At 34.9% G+C, this 19,114-nt stretch overlaps 1 protein-coding gene across 1 annotated transcript in view; it reads left to right on the top strand.

The window, feature by feature from the left end:
• LOC137399950 (guanine nucleotide-binding protein G(q) subunit alpha-like) overlaps window positions 1-17,410 on the top strand; it is a 48,887-nt gene extending 31,477 nt beyond the window's left edge. Inside the window, exons 5-9 of the mRNA XM_068086220.1 lie at window positions 1,198-1,326; window positions 1,783-1,912; window positions 7,337-7,453; window positions 9,467-9,611; window positions 16,559-17,410. Of these exons, the coding sequence (XP_067942321.1) occupies window positions 1,198-1,326; window positions 1,783-1,912; window positions 7,337-7,453; window positions 9,467-9,611; window positions 16,559-16,641 (604 nt within the window). The 3' untranslated portion in view covers window positions 16,642-17,410. The remainder of the gene's footprint in view (window positions 1-1,197; window positions 1,327-1,782; window positions 1,913-7,336; window positions 7,454-9,466; window positions 9,612-16,558) is intronic.
• Window positions 17,411-19,114: the final 1,704 nt, after the last annotated feature.

The following is a 19,114-nucleotide window of genomic DNA, read 5'->3' as shown; positions in this document are numbered from 1 at the left end:
CTAGCTACATATCACACTAGCTACATATCACACTAGCTACATATCACACTAGCTACATATCACACTAGCTACATATCACACTAGCTACATATCATACTAGCTACATATTACACTAGCTACATATTACACTAGCTACATATTACACTAGCTACATATCACACTAGCTACATATCACACTAGCTACATATCATACTAGCTACATATCATACTAGCTACATATCATACTAGCTACATATCGCACTAGCTACATATTACACTAGCTACATATCACACTAGCTACATATCACACTAGCTACATATCATACTAGCTACATATCACACTAGCTACATATCACACTAGCTACATATCATACTAGCTACATATCACACTAGCTACATATAATAGCTACATATCACACTAGCTACATATCATACTAGCTACAAAATAAAACCATGCAGTGATAATACAACGTCCGTAGCATAAGTTATTTTAGTTGGTCAAGCGGATATTCTGCGAGCGTGCCATGCGATGAATTGTTTCACAAGAAAATAAATCACTGTGAGAACGGAGGAGACTTTGTAACATCTGTAACTACATGTAACAAAATATTTAAATTTGCTATAATGTTACAAACTCATTATACTGAAATGTTTATTTGTACATAAAAATACAGCATGAAGAATCATAAAATTGTATAATTGAAAGGATTCACATTCGGTAAGTGGCAGCAAACATTTTTAACACACATGGATATGTAACAAGTAATTATCCCTAATATGAATTTGATGATCTTTATCTTAATAACCTAACAAGTAGTAACTCTCATTATCTTTAGTCACTCCTTTGCTTTCTCTTTCTTATCAACATTATAGTCATTTGTCTAATTCATTGTCTAAACTCTAAACCATAAACTAATTTATCAATTGCCATATTTTATCGTCCAAAGGGAGCCAAGACAGGACTTGGAAGATTTAAGTTCTAGGGACTTTTGTGCTATATTCTGTCTTACGTACTAGTTATTTACAAAAGTTAACCGATACTATGGCCAAAGGCTCGACTCTACCACAAGGGATCGTCTGTCCAATTATAATCAGTTAAACGTTCATCACAGTATCACCAAAAGTACCATCTATGAAAAGATGACATAAATGCGACAGCTAGACATCAGTATATTCATTGACAGACCTTAAGTGTTAATCATTTCTTTTCACTTGCAGTTACTTAGATCAACTGGATAGGATAGCTGGCGAGGATTATCTACCTACCTTACAGGACATCCTTCGTGTAAGAGTGCCTACCACGGGAATCATAGAATACCCTTTCGACCTAGATAGTATCATATTTAGGTGAGCAGCAATTTGATAAGTCTATGTCTTGATCTTTGGTTTGCCAATGGCATGAATTCAATGGGCTTGTTAATAGTAGTGGTAGTGTAGGTATGTTAATAGTAGTGGTAGTGTAAGTATGTTAGTAGTAGTGGTAGTGTAGGTATGTTAATAGTAGTGGTAGTGTAGGTATATTAATAGTAGTGGTAGTGTAGGTATGTTAATAGTAGTGGTAGTGTAGGTATGTTAATAGTAGTGATAGTGTAGGTATGTTAATACTAGTGGTAGTGTAGGTATGTTAATAGTAGTGGTAGTGTAGGTATGTTAATACTAGTGGTAGTGTAGCTATGTTAGTAGTAGTCTTAGTGTAGGTATGTCGAGTGTGCGCAGAGTGTCGAGATGAATTATTTTTGTTGGAGTCACAACATATGGTTTGATACTGTCATGCGGTTCTTCACAACTTATTCCACATTTTAGAATGGTAGATGTGGGAGGACAGAGGTCCGAAAGACGGAAGTGGATTCATTGCTTCGAGAATGTAACCTCTATTATGTTCCTAGTAGCCCTTAGCGAATATGATCAAGTTCTCGTTGAATCTGATAATGAGGTGAGGCCAAGATTATTCCTAGCTTCTGTTCCTACTATCAGGTTACTATCAGGTAAGATTGGTGATAGAAGTCGTACGTGTAAACTGAGTGAGTTTCAGTCTATTACTTTTCTACATACATCAAATAACCGTCAGTACGCTTTTTAAATTTTCATGCCGCGGTGACCTTTGCCTTCTCATCACTACTCTATTGCCTTTTTAACTCACAAAAACATAGCATATGTATTTTAAAAGGTTACTTGATAGCAGCCTATCACTTGTAGGAGACCTGGTGAACTAATGGTACCTTGATGAAACCCAACTAATCACACTAAACTAATCAACTCCTAGACCTAGTTTTTACTGGTAATTTCAATTTATAGCATCGGCAGCTAAAATATTATTCTGACCGTTTAGTTTAACTTGCAGCTGTTCATATACAGTGAAATATGGATAACTCAAACTTCACGGGACCGAGTGAAAGTGTTCGGAGTTATCAAACCGTTCATGTTATCAGAGCACTGTCACAAGTGCATGTATTTATCGGTAGATACATGTACATATACAAACTATATATAAATCAAAAGCATTGATTGTTTGTTGCAAGTTAAGGGCCTCTCATGTAAAGTTTAAAGGTTGACTTGCAATAAAATTCACATTACAGTTATTTGGTATCAAAAGATTCACCATGTCGTACTCTGTTGTTTTGTAAGTGCAAAATATGTGGAAATGTGATTACAAGCCCTTAAAAGCTCAAAAACGAAAAGCCGCCATAAATTGGAATCTCTTTATTTCGATGACGTAGCCATGAAATTTGGTTATTGTCTTGTCACATGATGTTCTCACGTGAATTGAAGGGCCAAAAAAGCTCAATATAAAACTTATCGTAGCACTAGTTTATGACAAACACTTCGGGTTTTACCGAAGACTCCGTATCAAATATAGATGCTCGCCACTTTACAGTTTTGTTTTGGCATTATTCAATCGTCAAGTCGTCATCTGATCATTTGACTCAATACTTCGCAAATAATTTCTGCAGCACTTTTCGATTATCACAAGTGACCAACAGGCTCGTCATGATTATCAGACATTGATATGTACTCCTTCAAACTAAGGCTAAAAAGTTGAACGAATTTTTACGGTAAGTTATAGGATATCACTGCCAAAAGTGACAGCATTACAATGACGCTAAAACAGACGCGTAAGAACAATAGACATGGTTTTATTGAATGCGTGAAGTATATTTGTGAAAATATTTCGACGAATAAGGTTGCATGAAAGTGTAAACAGAAACCATCTCTCACATCTACGTCACATTTGAGCCGTTTTGGAAAGAGAGTGTAAACTACGGCGGTCTCGTGTGGCTGCGATTTTCTGTTCGTTTTTGAGGAGCTTGTAATCACCTTTTCACATATTTTGCACCTACAACACAACAGAGTAAAACATGGTGAATCTTTTGATATCAAATAACTGTAATGTGAATTTTGTTGCAAATCAACCTTTAAAATTTTTTTATCAGAAAGTATAGATATTTTTTTATCACTTGAGATTTGTTTTTTGTTTTAGGTGATCTGACTGCCAGGGCGTTTTCAGATTAAAATTGGCAAAACTTGATTGCGGTTAGGCGCTAAAAAAGGCATCTTTTTCTTCTGAGCGTTTTAACTAAGATCAATCTTGCCGATTTTACATTAAGTTTATCCGAAGGTTTCCACGCTTTCGATGGGCCATTGCCAAGCGGATGTTTGGTAAAACTTGACCTTTTGCAAACCTTAATAAAAGTCGTTAACAGGAATATTTTGCTGATGATAATAATGGCACCTAAGAACTACTAAAAGTTGATGTTTATCTCTCTAAGGCTTGGAATAAAGTGATATTCTACAGCGATAAAAACCGTCTCCGTAGCCGTTGGGCAAATAACTGTTCGAGTTAATGATGTTGAGGTCGAGTTATCTAAAGCAATTTATCATTGCTTGGGAACGGACCAAACAAAATCCATTTGGGTTAATATAACCAAGTGTTTATAACCATGTGTTTGAGATAAAATTTTACATTTTATCCGAGGGCGAGTTATCCTAGTTTGACTGTACTTAGCCGCCGAAAATTCCTAAAAAGTTGGGGCGGCTCAGCCGGCCAGCCGCCCCAGGGAATACGGGCCTGAGCTACAGATACATTATTATGAATGTTTCAAATGCCTCAAATAAGGTAAATTATAAACTTGTCATATCAGTTTCCTCTAAATGCTGTGTAAACATTTGAACACCAACTGCCGATTTTACCCGTCTATGGTAATTAGGTCGTCGAGTTAGTCGTCGTCGAGTCTGCTAAGTTCTCAGTTGCTACACGCACACCTGAAACTAGCTACTAAATAAAATAGGCAAGCCGCCATCTTAGGAAATAGTATATTCAAATATATGACGAGACTCTATATAGATAGAGAGTCGTAGGTAGAGATACAGAGAGACCTAGGTAGAGATACAGAGACGTAGGTAGAGGTACAGCGAGACCTAGGTAGAGATACGGAGAGACGTAGGTAGAGATACAGCGAGACCTAGGTAGAGATACGGAGATACGTAGGTAGAGATACGGAGAGGCATAGGTAAAGATACAGAGAGACGTAGGTAGATATACAGAGAGGCGTAGGTAGATATACAGAAACCTAGGTAGAGATACGGAGAGACGTAGGTAGAGATACTGAGAGTCGTAGGTAGAGATACAGAGAGACGTAGGTAGAGGTACAGAGAGACATAGGTAAAGATACTTTCTCCCAAGTACTAGTCTTAGGCCCATGATTTTAAAACGAAAATCTAACTTGTATGTATGAAGCCCTGGTTAGTATTATTGAAGTAGCACAGGACCAACTATGTATAGGTACACTGAGAATACTTCACTGATTTGTAAAACTGCAATGTTCTGAGAAGTTTCGAATGTTATATGTTGGAAATTACCTTCGTACAATGGGACAAATAAGTGCCCAAATTTCTTGTTGTTTGTCAAAGAATTTGCATGTGGAGCTGGTCATAATAATTCTGTGTGACTAATAACTTGAAAGGTATTTTTGGCTGCGTTTTAGATGCTTCGCATGTTGCAAAACAGCTGTTTAAGTGTATGCAGCTGTACCATAAATTTCAGCATACAAATCAAACCGGCGTACAAGTCGACTTGACATACAAACAGCTCCCTACTTACGAACATTCGAGTTACGAACAACGATACATACGAACGTATGTCCCGTTGTTCGTAACTCGAATAACTTTTGAGTTATTTGTTTGAACTTTGTTTGAACTTTACATACGTATTGTACAGGGGTTTGCCTTATTGTAAAGGGGTTTGCTGGCCTTGGCACGATCTCTACTAATAAATAAAGAGAAGAGGGTGCGTGTAGTTTCATTCAGCTTTTAATTAGCGAAAGAAATTTCACTAGCCGAGGAGCGTACGGCTATCTGCTCTGCTCAACTAAATGAGCGCACTCAGTTATATACAATAATATCAACCATTCCGGCTAACGGCAAATGGTAAGAACACCGGCTAACAAGGTGAATAAATAGGACTGCTACCGCGTTGGTATGACAACAATATAAGTGACGATAAGTGATAGTGTTATGACGTTATATCAGATATAACCATAGCATAACGAGTGAAACAACGATATAATAAACAGACAACACATACAAAAAATAAGACAACAACGATAAGTGATAGCATAACGATTAAAACAACAATATAATAAAAAGGACAAGACATAATTATAAGAAATGCAGTGTCATGGCCCAGCGTCCACCAAAGTATTATCTCCATTTTATTTAAAAAAAATTTCAGTACAAACCAATACAGGTTACTGATACAAGCCTTATACATACTTATATAAACCTTCAATATACTTATATAGGCCTTAAACATAAATTATAATACAAAATATAGCACTGAAGCAACTTACGAACAAATTCACCTTACGAACAATCGTTCGGAACGTAACTCGTTCGTAGGTTGGGAACCGTCTGTACAAGTCGAGGTCTAAAGTTTGGTTTAAAAATTCTGGTTTTGACATGTAGGCCACCTGTCATATAAGTTGACCCTCTTCTCTAGCTCAAAAAGTTTGCTCATTAATAGTTCAGTTGGCATCAAAGGCGGGCGATGAGTTGCTGAGGAAATAGCTTTCCAAAATGCCCATGTTTTTTGTTCTGTCGGCAATACGTATAACAATTAACAAAAGAGTGAGAGATGAGAGTTATAGTGATGGCCACAAGGCACAAAAATTAATACTTAAATTGTATTGGCCCGCCTCGCCAATAGAACGAAACTACCGCCTTTAATAGTATGTACGTTTTTAACAGGAAAGCCATGTTGCAAGACGGATTTCTGTCAGGAATCGTGATTCATGTACATGAAAAAGGATGGATGGACGATAGTGGATGTGTCAAATGGATTACCGAATGTCAAATGGATTATTGTAGGCTTGTAGGCAGATACTACGAAAAAAGCATTAAATTAAAAAAACACGCTATTCCAGAAGATAATTCTAGCAGATGACAATTTTCATGGTTAAGAATGGAACCTCGTGTTTGATCCATCTCATGTTGAGTAGGATTGCTAGCATTTCACTATTTTATCAACTAGCAGAATGCTTGACTTTTCACAGGTACTAAAAACCAGCTTATAATGTAGTTGCCTGCCACTTGCCATTAGCCTGGCACATTGCCAATGGTTAATTTAAGTAATAGGCTAATAGACAGCTAATAACTAATACATATAATGACGTTGCGTCGTAACAGAGAGCGGTAGTGTATTTTCACCCACATAGCGACATATATCGCCCAAAGAATCTATCATTCTCGCCTATCTAAATTGGTTACGGCATTTGCCTGGCTAACAGGAGTTTCTGAGATCAAATATTCTGTGATACAGATTTTTCATTCCAATATTTAAATAGCTATAGTTGGACAAACTGAATTACAGACAGACTTTGAGATTTATATCTATAGATGAATCCCGATATGTCATATCATGTAATGTTGATTTGCAATGGCTTTTTGAAGTTGAATTTTGCTAGATTTGGTGTCATGAAAAATGCGACCACTGTATAAGTCGAAGATGGATTTTTAAGCTTGAAATTTCGTGTCCATTTTCAACTTATACGCATACGTGGAGTTTACGGTTATTAAACCCCAGCAGTAATTCATTCATGGAGTGTGATAATGTCCTAATAGGGTTTGCTGACTTCCATTGAAGAAATAGCCAGGACTCCGATTTGTTTAGGGACCAGTACTCAGGGTATTTGTGATTTTACAAAATATTTAAAGGAAGCTTTTAATAGAAGTGGGTTGTGATAGAAGGGTGAGAGACACAGAGATGTAGATGCCATCAACAGATATCGGTTAAGGCATGTGAAGTGTCATGAATGAGGCTGTCGCAAGCTTACGGTATGATACATCAAGACTGTTTTTGTAGAACCGCATGGAAGAGTCGAAAGCTTTATTCCGAACTATCATCACATACCCTTGGTTCACAAACAGCTCAGTAATCCTCTTTCTTAATAAAAAGGACTTGCTTGATGAGAAGATACTGGTAAGATTTGTCTTTCCTTCTCCTTACCTTTGCTCTCGATTGTAGCTATTTAGGGTGTCAGGCAGTGAGCTTATAATTACTCCATTTTTCACACTTTTCAATTGCACATTCCAAATGTAGTCAAACACAAGAATAGGTGATCTTAATGATGTTGATGCCATATTGTGTTCTGTGGAATCTGACAACATGAGTTAGGTGCCATAGAGCAATCATTAATAGTGACAAAAAGCTGAAGAATGACAATACGATGAAGGAGAGACAATATGTATGTTGAATTGTGATGTTAAACGTGTCTACAAAGCGTAAACTTTCATTTTCTCCCTATAGGTTTCACCCATTGAAGCTTTATCTCCAAATATTTTTGTATTTTTTGCTCTCAGCAGTATACATGTAGTCAGTTACTACTAGATAGCATTTTATGTGCTACTGTAATTAATCGTTGGCTGAGGGTTGGATGGAGTCCTCTGCAATTTCTTGTAAGACCTAGAAACAGTCATGGCTCTATATAATTAGATAGCATTTCCTTTAGTTCGAATTCATCAGCTGTTTTTTAAGGAAATTACTCCAGATTGAAATAAAGTGGTCGGTTCTATAATCACTTTTACAGCATTCTTAGTAGATCACGCGGCTGTCACTCCCACTGTGAAGGCTTAAAAGTCATGTTCCATCTTAACGCGTTGGATGGAGTTTGTCTCTAGCTAATTTCACTCTAGGAAGAAGGTTGTGCGCTTTGAATCTTACCCATTTTCAAAATCTAGTAAATACTGTACTCATTGGAAAATACTCAAAATACCGACCCTCAACTCGTGAATCTCACAAGTAGCGCAATGTGTGTTTATCTGGATATTTTCTATTCATGTGTATTGTCTGTTGCCATTGCCTCAGTCAAATGGTGTGTTTTCACTAATGCAATATTTCATTATTCGTGCTGCAGTAATCTTGTGATGTAATGTTTGAGAATTTTGCAAGTAGCTCATTCTGTTGTTATTCTATACATATTACATTCTGTTGTTATTCTATACATGTTACATTCTGTTTTTATTCTATACATGTTACATTCTGTTGTTATTCTATACATGTTACATTCTGTTGTTATTCTATACATATTACATTCTGTTGTTATTCTATACATGTTACATTCTGTTGTTATTCTATACATGTTACATTCTGTTGTTATTCTATACATGTTACATTCTGTTGTTATTCTATACATGTTACATTCTGTTGTTATTCTATACATGTTACATTCTGTTGTTATTCTATACATGTTACATTCTGTTTTTATCCTATACATGTTACATTCTGTTGTTATTCTATACATATTACATTATGTTGTTATTCTATACATGTTACATTCTGTTGTTATTCTATACATGTTACATTCTGTTGTTATTCTATACATGTTACATTCTGTTTTTATTCTATACATATTACATTCTGTTGTTATTCTATACATATTACATTCTGTTGTTATTCTATACATGTTACATTCTGTTTTTATTCTATACATATTACATTCTGTTGTTATTCTATACATATTACATTCTGTTGTTATTCTATACATGTTACATTCTGTTGTTATTCTATACATATTACATTCTGTTGTTATTCTATACATATTACATTCTGTTGTTATTCTATACATATTACATTTTGTTGTTATTCTATACATGTTACATTCTGTTGTTATTCTATACATATTACATTCTGTTGTTATTCTATACATATTACATTCTGTTGTTATTCTATACATATTACATTTTGTTGTTATTCTATACATATTATATTCTGTTGTTATTCTATACATATTACATTCTGTTGTTATTCTATACATATTACATTTTGTTGTTATTCTATACATATTACATTCTGTTGTTATTCTATACATATTACATTCTGTTGTTATTCTATACATATTACATTCTGTTGTTATTCTATACATATTACATTCTGTTGTTATTCTATACATATTACATTCTGTTGTTATTCTATACATATTACATTCTGTTGCAGTATTCTAATCTAGTCGACTACTTTCCTGAATACGACGGTAAAACCAAGGATGCCGTGTCTGCCAGAGAGTTCATACTCAAGATGTTTGTCGAGCTCAATCCGGACCCTGATAAGATTATATACTCCCATTTCACATGCGCGACAGGTGTGCACGCTATCCTTTATCAGTTATAATCCATCCATAAGCTTTTGTTTGGCGTTACCCTTATATTGGGGGTCCTCCCATGTTTTGTGACGATTCTGACGACCCGACGACAGGGATATTTAAAAAGTGACAGACGAGACGACCATTTATCAATGTAGGTGACGATGATTGTGTAAGTAGGATTACTAAAGGTACGGCTACACGTAACAAATTTTTCGTTGGTTCTGAGTTCTGGCCGAAATCACGAAAAACGCAGAATTAATCGGTCGAAATTCGCAGAATTATTTGAGCTGTGCATGCCCACCGAGTTCGTCGACGAAACGCTTTTAACAGATTAAACAAATTATTAGCGAGCACGATTCTAGTCGCTCTAGCAATTAGTATAGTCCAAGACATGTATTGCGACACACAATAAAAGTACGAAAGCAATTCAACATAGAACACACGATGTAACTGTTTAAGTTGCGCTATTGTTGGTTAGCGTGCACGAATCTAGCGAATTTTAAGATATATGTAGTCCGAAAACATAATGCCACACGCAAGATGCAACCGACTTGATTGCGCTAAAGATGGCAACATTTTCTACCACAAAACTTTTGTTGCTAAAAAGGAAATATAATTAAAAAATAAACAATTTGTAGCTATAGCGTCCAAACAATAAATACATACAATAACGCAATCTAAGCAGTTGCATCGTATGTACTACATGTATGCTGAATTGCACTTATACTTTTATTGTGTGTCATTATACGTCTCTTGAACTATACTAATTGCAAAAGCTGCTGGAATCGTGCTCGCTAGCACGATTCTAGCAGCGCAGAATAATTCTGTGTGTTTCAATTATTTCGTGATTTTGGTTAGAACCAACGAAAAATTTGTTACGTGTAGCCGTACCTTTACTAACTTATTTTTTGTTCATAAATCAACACGTTCAACCGAAACTTTACCAGTTTTTGTTTGAAGGATCTGGCCCAGCATTTATAGACTGCCAAATAATTAAAGTAAACCGCTATAAAAAGGCCACGACATTGACAGCAAATCCGTTTCCAAGTCTGTGACTGACAGTGATTATGAAAGACAATCTCGGTCTATTTTCAGTACAAGAAATGTAGCCCTAAAAACCTAAGACGGCTGTCATTCTTCGCAGAGTAATGAGCTGCACTCCCAAACATCACTAATAAGTTTTTGAAGGTCGCTGGTTGAGCCATGCTTTTGGTTAGCAGAAGTTCAAACTGAGCAAGTTTCAGGTTTTTAACGCGACCCAGTGCCACCAGAATGGATATTTGTATTAAAATAACGAATGTGAAGAAAGAGGTTGTTTTGGTTACCAACTTGAAAAAGGTGACAGTGACTTGAAAAGTGATGATAGTGATTTTGAAAGTGACGACAGTGATTTTAAAAGTGACTATTCTGACGACAACTTTGTGTGGTGGGACCCCCTATATTCTATATTTTCATGCGAGTAATAGTAGATTCCAATGCAATGATATCTGTAAATTGCTTTTCGTTTTCCAAATGAGTCATGCCGTATGTTTTAAAAGTAACATAGTGATGTTGTCAGGTATTTATTAACAATAACACAGAGTATACCTAAAAGTTGCAACAAAATGTTTTACGTCTAGTTTACTTTATAAACTAAAGTGGTTTTATAACTTCAGTTTATAAAACAACTTCCAACAGGATCACATATCAAAGTGCTACACTGTTGAACTACATACGATGAAGCCTGTGTGTAATTCACTCTGTTCTATGTAGATTTGTTCAGCCTTGTTTGCCTATTTTCAGAAAGTAAACTGATTCAGCAAATAAGAGGAACATTTTGTCTTGGGAGAGTTTACACATTGAACAAAGTCATTTGTTTTACACTGCTCTTGAAAGACATTGCAAACAGCTGTCTGTTTTCGGTTTTTCAATTCAATACTTCAATTCAATACTTCAATTCACGGGTAAAATTGAAGTGTAAGAATAGATTAGTATCTCCAATTACTTTACTATTCCAACTTGCTTTATTACCTGCAGCTGCAATGGCTAGGATGATTATTTGACGAGCATGGTGAAATCATGTTCGAATTAGCCAGATAGTACTGGAATTAGCCAGATAGCTCTAGAATTAACCAGATACTGCCTGGATTAACCAGGTACTGTTAGGATTAACCAAGTTCTGTTGGAATGAACCATATAGTGTTGGGATTGATCAGATAGTGTTGGGATTAACCATATACTGGTGAGATTAACCAGATACTGCTAGGATTAACCAAACGCTGTTGGGATTAACCATATATTGTTTGAATTAACTAAATACTGTTGGGATTAACCATATACTGTTAAGATTAACCATATACTGTTAAGATTAACCATATAGTGTTGGGATGGATCAAATACTGTAGGGATTAATGAGATACTGGTAGGATTAACCGGATACTGTTGGGATCAACCAAATACTGACGGGATTAACCAGATACGGTTGAGATAAACCAGCTACTGTTGAACTGCTACTCAATTTCTCGGCACTGATAAATTGGATTTATTAACTGTTTCCATAGCACTGGAATGAGTTTTTAGCAAATCGTATACAGATAATATTGATATACAGATAATATTGATATTCAGATAATATTGATATACAGATAATATTGATATTCAGATAATATTAATATACAAAGAATATTGATATTCAGATAATATTGGTATACAGATAATATTGATATTCCGATAATTTTGATATTCAGATAATATTGATATACAGATAATATTGACATACAGATAATATTGATATACAGATAATATTGATATTCAGATAGTATTGATATTCAGATAATATTGATATTCAGATAATATTGATTACAGATAACATTGATATTTAGATAATATTGATATACAGATAATATTGATATTCAGATAATATTGATATACAGATATTATTGATATTCAGATAATATTGATATTCAGATAATATTGATATTCAGATAATATTGATATACAGATAATATTGATATTCAGATAATATTGATATACAGATATTATTGATATTCAGATAATATTGGTATTCAGATAATATTGATATTCAGATAATATTGATTACAGATAATATTGATATTCAGATAATATTGATATACAGATAATATTGATATACAGATAATATTCAGATAATATTAATATACAGATATTATTGATATTCAGATAATATTGATATTTAGATAATATTGTTATTCAGAAGTCTAAAAATTGAATGGATTGTTGATAAGCTGTAGATTGTTGTCTGTCTCTATAGTGCCCAACTTGATATATTTGAGGATACATAGTAAACTATTCTCTGGTATTGTAAACTAGCTAATCATGTTCAATGATGGCAAATGTGTAGCACAGCCGAGTCGTGTTAACTGAGAACAAATCTTTCCATCTTTGTTCATTCCTATGGCAGTATTTACTTCTTCCTCTAAGCAGGTCTGATTGCTAGTGAATATACTTAGGAAATTTTTGTCTAAAATTTTTGTTTTTCAGTCATTTGAAATTGAGACTTATTTTCTTTGAGTTGAGTTGAGGTCAACTGATATAGAAATGTGCATGTCTTGTACATGTCTTGTACATGTGAAGACTGGCGTACTTCAAATAATGACGTCTTATCGCTGGTCTCTAACATTTTTAAGCCGCAGATATTTTTATAGCTAATGATCACTCCATTGTTTGTGTACTTAGCTTCGCAAGCATCACATAGCTCTAAAGGAAGCTATAGAATAGACATGTTAATGTTCCCCTAACATAACTCTATTGAGTGAATTTATTGTTACAACTGAATCGAGTGTTCATGAAAATAAAAGTTGTTGTTAAATGTTGGTTAGCATTTAATTTCTTTTTGTCGAAGTTCTTTTAACCTTTTTGGAATACACTAACACCAATAAAGCGCTCGTTGCACCACCTGACCCATCTCAAATAAGCTAAAAGTTGATGAATGTAAAATCTCTTTTATAAATTCACATAAAAAATAAACTCGGAGTAGCAATAATAGCATGTTGGTTCAATCTCAGTGGTAGAGAAAATAGCTCACAAATTTGGAGTTGTTTGTTCTTTTTTGCTGTGACTCGCAGACAGAGAGGTTTACTTCGAACATTTTGCTTGTAGATGGTTTATCGAATTGCTATCCTCATTGAGACAGAATCATTGTAGCATATGTTACAATAATTATAAGAAAGATTTTGTGACACGCATTTTTCGCCATTCTTACTAGGCCAGATTTTGTTTATACTTATGAGATGCAATCATTTGTAAAAATTGTTGTAATGTTGTTTGAACAACTACGGATAGAATAGATAACATAGACCCCATTGCGTTTGATTCCAATGAGTTAGAATTTTGCAGTGTGATCATTTGCCAAATTCAATTTTAGAGAAACAAATGGTTTTTACATAAAAAGTATGTATTGTTGAAATATTAGGATGTGAACCTTGTTGATATATTGCGTCTGAGCTGACGCAGTGTAGCGGCAGCAATTCATCTGTTACCCTACAAGATGAAAATATTCGTTGGTTATAAAAATTCGCGATTTCGCGAACAGTCAATTCCACGAATTATTAAATTCCCTGAATAATTAGTTTTATTTTTAATCACAAGGGAGAACAACTACTGCATCAAATTAAAAACTAGCCATTAGGTTAGTTTTTAATATAAATACTAAACGTAGTTGAGTTCCAAAACATTATTAAAATCATTGCCTGGGCTTTGAGCTAACACCATTGCCAATGCATCACATTTCTTTACAAAATTATTCAAGGTTGTCACAAGATATGCAGAATGGCGTCATCGCAAAAATAACCGCTGGGCAAAAGTACTAAACGTAGCCGAGTTTCAAAACTTCTTTTAAATCATTGAGTTTTATTGCCATTGCATCAAACTTTACAAAATTATGCAAGGTTTTCACAAGTTATTCGGCATGGCTTCGTCATCGCAAAAAATCTCTCCTAGTCTTTTTACATTGAAATCAACTCCATCAATCTCTAATACCGAAGTTGAGGACGATCATGATTCTGATCTGGACATTATGGTATGTATTTGATTTGAAGTGCAGATACGTTTTTCCATAATTAACTGCATTAGTTAATTCTTTTGTTTAAAAACTGATCGCTTTCATTAAATACTTCAGCTATTGTTTTTGTACTTCCTTAACATTTATTAATATTTTTTCTTTTTTGTGTTTACTGCAGATTGAGAGCGAAACAACCTACTCCGATTACGAAAACTAGAGACAAGTAGTAATATTTATCAAGGCAGGAATATTGGCAGAGAAGCAACCAGTCAATCTAGACCCCTTCATCGACAACAACTCTTTGATATCGCTGCAGCAAACATGATTAAATTATATTTTATTTCATGTATAGATATATTATAATTTATTACAAACCTGAGTGTACAAATAAAATATTTCAAATACAAATAAAATTTTACAAACGATGAATCGAGTAAATATAAACAGTTTAGTCCATATGGCGGTTGTCTAGCAATAAAATTAAACTGGTACTCTTGATAAGTGAATACTAGCGTGTAATGGTGCCCTCTGACTAGTTATTTTGGTAATAGCAGCTCTGTCGCTGTCACTGTCTTGGGTAGATGTCAAAGGCGATTCTCTCGCTACTACATGACTGGTAAGGAAGTTATCATCAGAACTCTCCTCGTGGCTTACTATTGCAAAGTTCTGTTCCTTTTTTAAAACAGATATATTCTCCTCGTTAGCAGCTGCGGTCACTTCTACCTCAATTTCAAGACCTCCCTGAATGATTGGTGATCTTCTAAGAATGACATCTACCACCCTTGCAGTCATTGTGCTTCTGTGTATGATGAAAGATCTCTCTCTCACACTAAAACAAATAACGAAGCGGTAGGGATGGAAAAAATAAATATTGCGTTTTACCGAAGAACCAAAGTAAAATTCAACTAATTTAATAAATGGTTTTGAAAAAACTCATTACTTACCACAAATTGTTGGTTCATCAAAGGCCTCCAAATCTATGAATATTCGTGAAAAGCTCTGAACGCAGCAAAAAATTTATAGCTTAGCACGATCGACCCGTAGTTGTAAGCTAAATAGAAAACGAAACACGCAATGTGCGCATGCGTAGGGTTAACTCTATTGCTAGATGTAATAGAGTTAACTCTTCATAGAGAGTGACAGTTTTCAGCCGCGAAGAAATTAATCCGCGAATATGCATGAAATGGAAATTTTCGTGAAATTTAACTCCGCGAATAAATTCATCCTGTAGGGTATAAAAGGTATATGTTATAGGAGGTATATGTTATAGGAGGTATATTTTATAGGAGGTATATGTTATAGGAGGTGTATGTTATAGGAGGTATATGTTATAGGAGATATATTTTATAGGAGGTAGATGTTATAGGAGGTGTATGTTATAGGAGGTATATGTTATAGGAGATATATTTTATAGGAGGTATATGTTATAGGTGTATGTTATAGGAGGTGTTATTCACTCTCAATTCATCACCTGACTGTGTTATATTGAAAACACTGCCGGTACATAATATAGTCACTGCTGCTGATTTTGGGGCTGTAGACAAAAGACAAATACTGATCTGAAGCAAATGTTGACGCTCTCCCTTGCACTTAATACTCACTACATATCAGTGGATTTAGTCGGCCACTGTTAAACAACGTTAGAGGCAACATATGTTATAAGCAACATCGGAATGCTAGTGATACTGCTTGACAATGTTTTAAGTTGCTTTAAAACTGTTTTGCTCGGACTACACTAGGACTATACTAGGTTCATGACAAGTTTTTTCACATAAGCTAGTCATCTGTGATTAATATGCGGTATTCCTTGGGCCAGATGAGTTTACCATTAGTTCCCACATGTGCACATGCATGATTTGGCCAAATTCGTGCACTTGTATCTAAGATGGTAAAGGCTATTATAACACTTTCGTTTTATCTATTGTAGATACAGAAAATATTCGATTTGTATTCGCCGCCGTAAAAGACACTATCTTACAGCTGAATTTGAAGGAATACAACTTGGTGTGAGCTGTACATATTCTCTGTCTTTCCCATCGTGGATGAAGGAGGCGAGCCATTGTAGCCCAAATGTGTTCTGCACTCAGCTTCCTTGTGCGCTAGTGTTTCATAGACATGACTTCCTATCTCCTCTAGTCCTGACATGACGCATTCATTTAGATTCCTCTATGGCCTTCTATGACCTTGGTCGTGGTGAGGTGCGCTCAAGTGTCATGCTCTATTACCGGTTAACAGCGGCTAACCGTGACACTAGGAATTGTTGTCTTCTGGTTCACAGGGTATTATATTTAACTCTAGTCCGACACTGGCGCTACCTTCGTTCATATTATTGTGTTGGATGCAATCTCGGATGTCAGTTATATTGAGTACTGTTTAAGCCAGCTCTGTGATTATTATGGTCATGTGTGTTCATCAGTCTGCGTTCGCCGAAAGCTAGACACGTGAATCAATACCGCTTCGAGGATTACCCCCTTGTATTATTTTGTTTATTTGGTCTGTAGCAAGCTGTTAGCCTTTTTATCACATAAATCTGTATTATTATATTCATCGTCATGCGTTGTTAATAGATATTGGTATTCAATATGTGTGTTTAGTGTATTGCTTGTTGTAGGTATCCGTATGACATTGAGTGAAATGTTTTAGGTAACTTACGTGTTTATTCAATGAGCAACTGAGAGCCGCTGGCTTGTAATCCGCAGTCCATTGTACAATAAATGCATAAGTGCGCAGTGGATGGAGCTAACTCCCATCATAATATACTATTATGAAAACAACACAATACATCTCCTTTCTTAATGCACAAACACTAACCTAATCTAATGATAATAATAAAAAAAGTTGCCAGACATGCATAAAATAACATAATATATCAGGTGATGTCATATCAGCTGATATCATAGACCTTTTGAAAGGACATTCTTATTCGTAAAAGCGTGAACATAACCATCAAGCAGACTAGGTTCTGTGACACCATGCATCTGACAACTTACCACTCCATGCTGCCCAGTTTACCTAACCCACCAGTATCGACCGCTTTGGATTTTCTGTCGCAAGCCTTTGCTTTAAACTTATTACCTTGATTGATAAAGCACAAGTCAACCATTCCTATTGTAAGTATGTTAGAGCCATTGTATGCTGACCGGCTGGTTCATTGAGAAACTTGTGAAAACAAGCAACTACAAATTTGATCACTTTTTGAGAAATGGCAAGTAAATTATGGGCAAATCGCTAACTTTTCTTAATATTGTTCTTAGTAACCCTGTTCATATTTATTTTATTACGGCAATTTTCCCTTTCATAACATGAAAACCGGTCTTTTGTCTATATATATGCAGTGTTTGTTTGTATCCCAGGGTCCGGTTATAGTGAATAAACTCTATATACAATATGACCTAAGCTTGTTCTCATGGCTTTTTTTACTAAGTTTAATAATAAGTATACTAGCTTCCTCGAATTAGCCAATGGCAACTACATTACTTGCCACTGTTTATACACAGTTTTCTATTACCGTGCAACGACGGGCATTCACCTAGTTAGTGAAAAACTTGACGCTGTTGTAGTTTATAGAATAACTATAATTATATACTGTATTTATACTAGGTTAATGTTCTGGTAATAAAAAGTCTGCACAGAAATTTATTTTCATTCAATTTATAACAACAGATACCATTCTAACTTTCAAAATGCATGTCAGGAGAGAAAAGTATTTTGTGCAGCTCGAATAAGTTGAGAGAAAAAAAGCAACTGTAAAGGTGGTTAAAGGTAAATGTGAAATAATTAGCAAGTAATGGCTAAATGAAGTCTGTTTTGCTACGATTACGATGAAATATGATTTAGTATACAATGACATGATTTTAATTCGGTTCAGTGCTGGTATCATAAAGCAACAATGTCGGTAGAATGGTATAAAAACCCATGATAATGATTTAATACAAACACCACCGGGTAAAAATCATCAAAATGTTGTATAAGTACTGTACTTATTAAAAGTTAGTAACAAAGTAATGTGTTAGCCTTAGTAACTATAGTTACCTACAGTAACTTTAGTGTATTTTTTGGTTATGATTTGCAATAAAACGTAACATTACAATGCACTGTGTGCAGTACGTACTGTAGGGAGTTCTTACCTTTGAGACAGATATAACATAAATTTTGAGTTTGCCTAAAATAAATCTAGCTTACTAAACATGTACATAAAACAAAATTTTAGTAAGTATTTTACTAAACTTCAACATTACCACTGACTAAAATTTTCATCGCCCAACTATGTATGTTCGGTTTTGTTTTCACCATAACTAATAATAAATAACGCTGAACTAAGATAGAGAGCGAGCATCATATCCCTTTCAGGCGTTCTGAGAGGGATTTCGGCGAGTAGCATATCGGCATCCTCATTATTTCAACGTAATCAGTACACTGACTGTCGATTTTTACTTTTTGATAAAAATTTTTGTCGGTATCATATGACGGAAACCGACAAAGA

The sequence above is a fragment of the Watersipora subatra genome, chromosome 7 (genome assembly GCF_963576615.1).
Source record: "Watersipora subatra chromosome 7, tzWatSuba1.1, whole genome shotgun sequence".
Lineage (NCBI taxonomy): Eukaryota > Metazoa > Bryozoa > Gymnolaemata > Cheilostomatida > Watersiporidae > Watersipora > Watersipora subatra.
The sequence above is the reverse complement of the archived record's forward strand: the minus strand, read 5'-3'. Positions and strand labels throughout refer to the sequence as shown.